Consider the following 3,122-nt stretch of genomic DNA (forward strand, 5'->3'; position numbering starts at 1 on the left):
GTTTGCACGCTTTGACGTTTTTACATTTTATACATTAATATTTTCTACTGAAGAAGTTCTAGTTCTTTATTTGAAATGAATATAACTTCTTCCCAATTTTAACCCGAAAGTCTTGAATTTTATCAATGACATGCATTGTATAACTTCTCTTTCCCTCACTGTTACACTGTAGTATATCATTTTTGATTTAAGAATTCTGTCATTGATTACAATGGAACTTAAAAATATAGATAAATATATTACTTGCGAATCATCTTTCAGGAATAGTGCCGTCCACAAAATCACTAATCACCAAGCCCTCTCCACTACGAAGAAGAGTAAACGCTTGGAACATCGCTCCCTCTCTGACCCCTGAGCTGAAAAACGTTTACACCCAATACAAAGACAGAGAATTCGTACCCACAGAAAACTCCAGAGATGTCAAAACATCCCCTACTGATGAGTATGAAGATGATTTCGAGGCCATTTCATCCGAGGTTTGGTTTTCTTGTTGTTTCTTTTTTTTTAGCTCAAAGCTACATAATGGGCCATCTTTGATGTGTCCTTCACCGCGGGTACTCGAACCCTGAATGCTAGTGGTTCAAGCCTCCTAACTTGACGCTGAGTCACCGAGGCACATATATAAATCACACGTCATTAAGGCAGAAGTCCTACAAGCAGCGATAAAAAGTGAAATGAAACTCGAATTAAAGGGCATTTCGTTAAATTGTAAACATCCTGGTGTTAATATCGTCGTGTTCTTGTCAGGTAACTTTTAAACAAATGATAAAGTCTAAAGTTTTTTATAGGCAGATAAAAACACAATTTAGAGCTATTTATTCAAACGAAATGCCCTTTAATGCGAGTTTCATTTCCACATCATGATGTTTAAAATTTAACGAAATGCTCTGTAATTTGAGTTTCATTTCCACATCAGGATGTATGCAATTTAACGAAATGCCCTTTGATTTGAGTTTCATTTCCAAATCATAATGTTTACAATTTAGCGAAATTCCCTGTAATTTGAGTTTCATTTCCACATCAGGATGTTTACAATTTAACGAAATGCCCTTTGATTTGAGTTTCATTTCCAAATCATAATGTTTACAATTTAACGAAATTCCCTGTAATTTGAGTTTGATTTCCACAACTTTAACTATTCTCTCTTTTATCCTCTTTATTTCCTTTGACCGACTTCAAAGGCCACACCTCAGAAAATCTGTAAAAACGCTTAGACGCTCTTTGTTCAAATTAAAAATATATATTTTCACTATAAATACATATTTTCAAAAATATACACAACTAAAATAAAACACTTAATAACATTCTTATATAGATTCAAATATACAAGTTAATTTAAACTTTTATAAAACACTTTGTCTTTTTTATTCCATCATTTTTTACTTAGATTCAAACTTTACCTCAATTACAATGTCTCCTAATACTATAAAAACAGCGTTCATTTACATAATCTTTCAAGTTTAATTAAAACACCTTTTACTCATTTTTTTACTGTTTTTGTTATTCCTAGTAATCCTTATACAATTCAATCTGTCATTACTCAACTGTTGTTACTATTGCTTTCTTACCTCTACCTATATAAAGTGGCACCAAAAAAACTTATGCAAATGTTTTCCAAAAATCAAAAGTGAACACCATTTGAACAGGAAGGTGAGTAATGATAATTTCAGTTGATATCTTAATGAACATAATTAAGAACTAAAAGTTATTCATCATTATGATTTTTAAACGCAGTTGTTTATAGCTATAAAGCATATGTTTTCTGGACTTAGACAAACTCTGAAAATGTTTACAATAATATTTTCAAATAATTAAACATATATCATAATAGTTGCCACTCTGTACGCTAGACAGAAGCAGATTGAGACCACAACCACATAATGTGTACTGTGGAGAACTTTCATACAGGATAACCAGTTTATTTTATTTGTTTGCAGTTAAATAGAAATCTTCACGACGGGCAGTCTGTGCTGTGCTCACCGCAAAGGTCGAACCCCGAATCTTAACATTACAAGCCCACAAGTTTTACAGCTGAGCTACTGAGAGCCAGAAGTAAATAGCAAAAGAAAGGCTTTGAGAATAGATTTGCTATTCTTTTTTTAATCACCTGCTTCATGTAAAAGAACTACGTCATCACTAGTGTGGTATATTTGAAACTTCTCACACCTCTCAAACTATTATAAAATTTTACCTCAGTTTCACAACTGTTACTCGTATCTATTCTGATTTTTATCAGTAAGACGCGAGTTAAGCACGAAGACTTATTTATACACATTAACATGTTATTCTTTTTTAAATAGTATGTACCCTAACAGAAATTAATTTCTTGTCCTTTGCTTGCTTCGAACAGAGTGAAAACAACGATCACCTAATTATACCTACAGCAAGTGTCACACGAAACAAACAGTTTAAACGACAACAGCAAGTTTTTAAAGAAAAACGTCGAGTAAAGGAAAGGGATCGACAGATGCAGAAACAACACTTGGAGAAAAAACAAGAAGATGAAAGGGAGAGACATCGTCAAAAGAGAGAGTCTTCAAAGAAGAGAGAACAAGATGAAGATACTTCTATTCTTAGAAGAACTCGTATCGAATTAGATAATGAAAACAAAAGTTATTCAAATACAGATAATTTCTTATTACTTGAAGGTAAGTTGAATTTTGTTTCCAGAGGGAAGTATTCGATGTACAGGGAAAAATAGTCCCTTCCAAAATTGTTTACGTTGCTTGTCACTTACGTAATTTTCACGTGTTTCACATACTTCATTATTAAAATCCAATGCGTCATTCTTTTTTAAACATACTAAGAACTTTAAGTTTAATGTAAGTTTAGAATTCTGTGGTATATATATGTTTCTTTATATGCTGGGTGTCATATCTCACAAACGGTATGGAATAAGCATACGTTATAAAAATGACAGTCAAATCCCATTATTCGATCATAGTAGCTCACGAATTGTTGGTGGGTGGTGTTCATAAATTACTTTCAATTTAATCTATCAGTTCAAAATTAGGGGTGACTACCACAAGTATCCCTCGAATATCTTTGTGCGAAATTCAAAAGTGAACGTCCTTTATTTTGGCCCAGCTCGACTCGCAATCTGTGGGTCGCGGGTTCGAATC

The 3,122-nt window shown here is 33.0% G+C and overlaps 1 protein-coding gene across 3 annotated transcripts in view; it reads left to right on the forward strand.

The window, feature by feature from the left end:
• LOC106465781 (TOG array regulator of axonemal microtubules protein 2-like) overlaps window positions 1–3,122 on the forward strand; it is a 42,502-nt gene that overhangs the window by 22,137 nt on the left and 17,243 nt on the right. For all 3 annotated transcript variants that reach the window (XM_022393718.1, XM_013926016.2, XM_022393717.1), the window contains 2 exons: window positions 262–476; window positions 2,351–2,648. In XM_022393718.1, coding sequence (XP_022249426.1) covers window positions 262–476; window positions 2,351–2,648 — 513 coding nt within the window. The remainder of the gene's footprint in view (window positions 1–261; window positions 477–2,350; window positions 2,649–3,122) is intronic.

This window comes from Limulus polyphemus, unplaced genomic scaffold, assembly GCF_000517525.1.
Source record: "Limulus polyphemus unplaced genomic scaffold, Limulus_polyphemus-2.1.2 Scaffold2049, whole genome shotgun sequence".
NCBI lineage: Eukaryota > Metazoa > Arthropoda > Merostomata > Xiphosura > Limulidae > Limulus > Limulus polyphemus.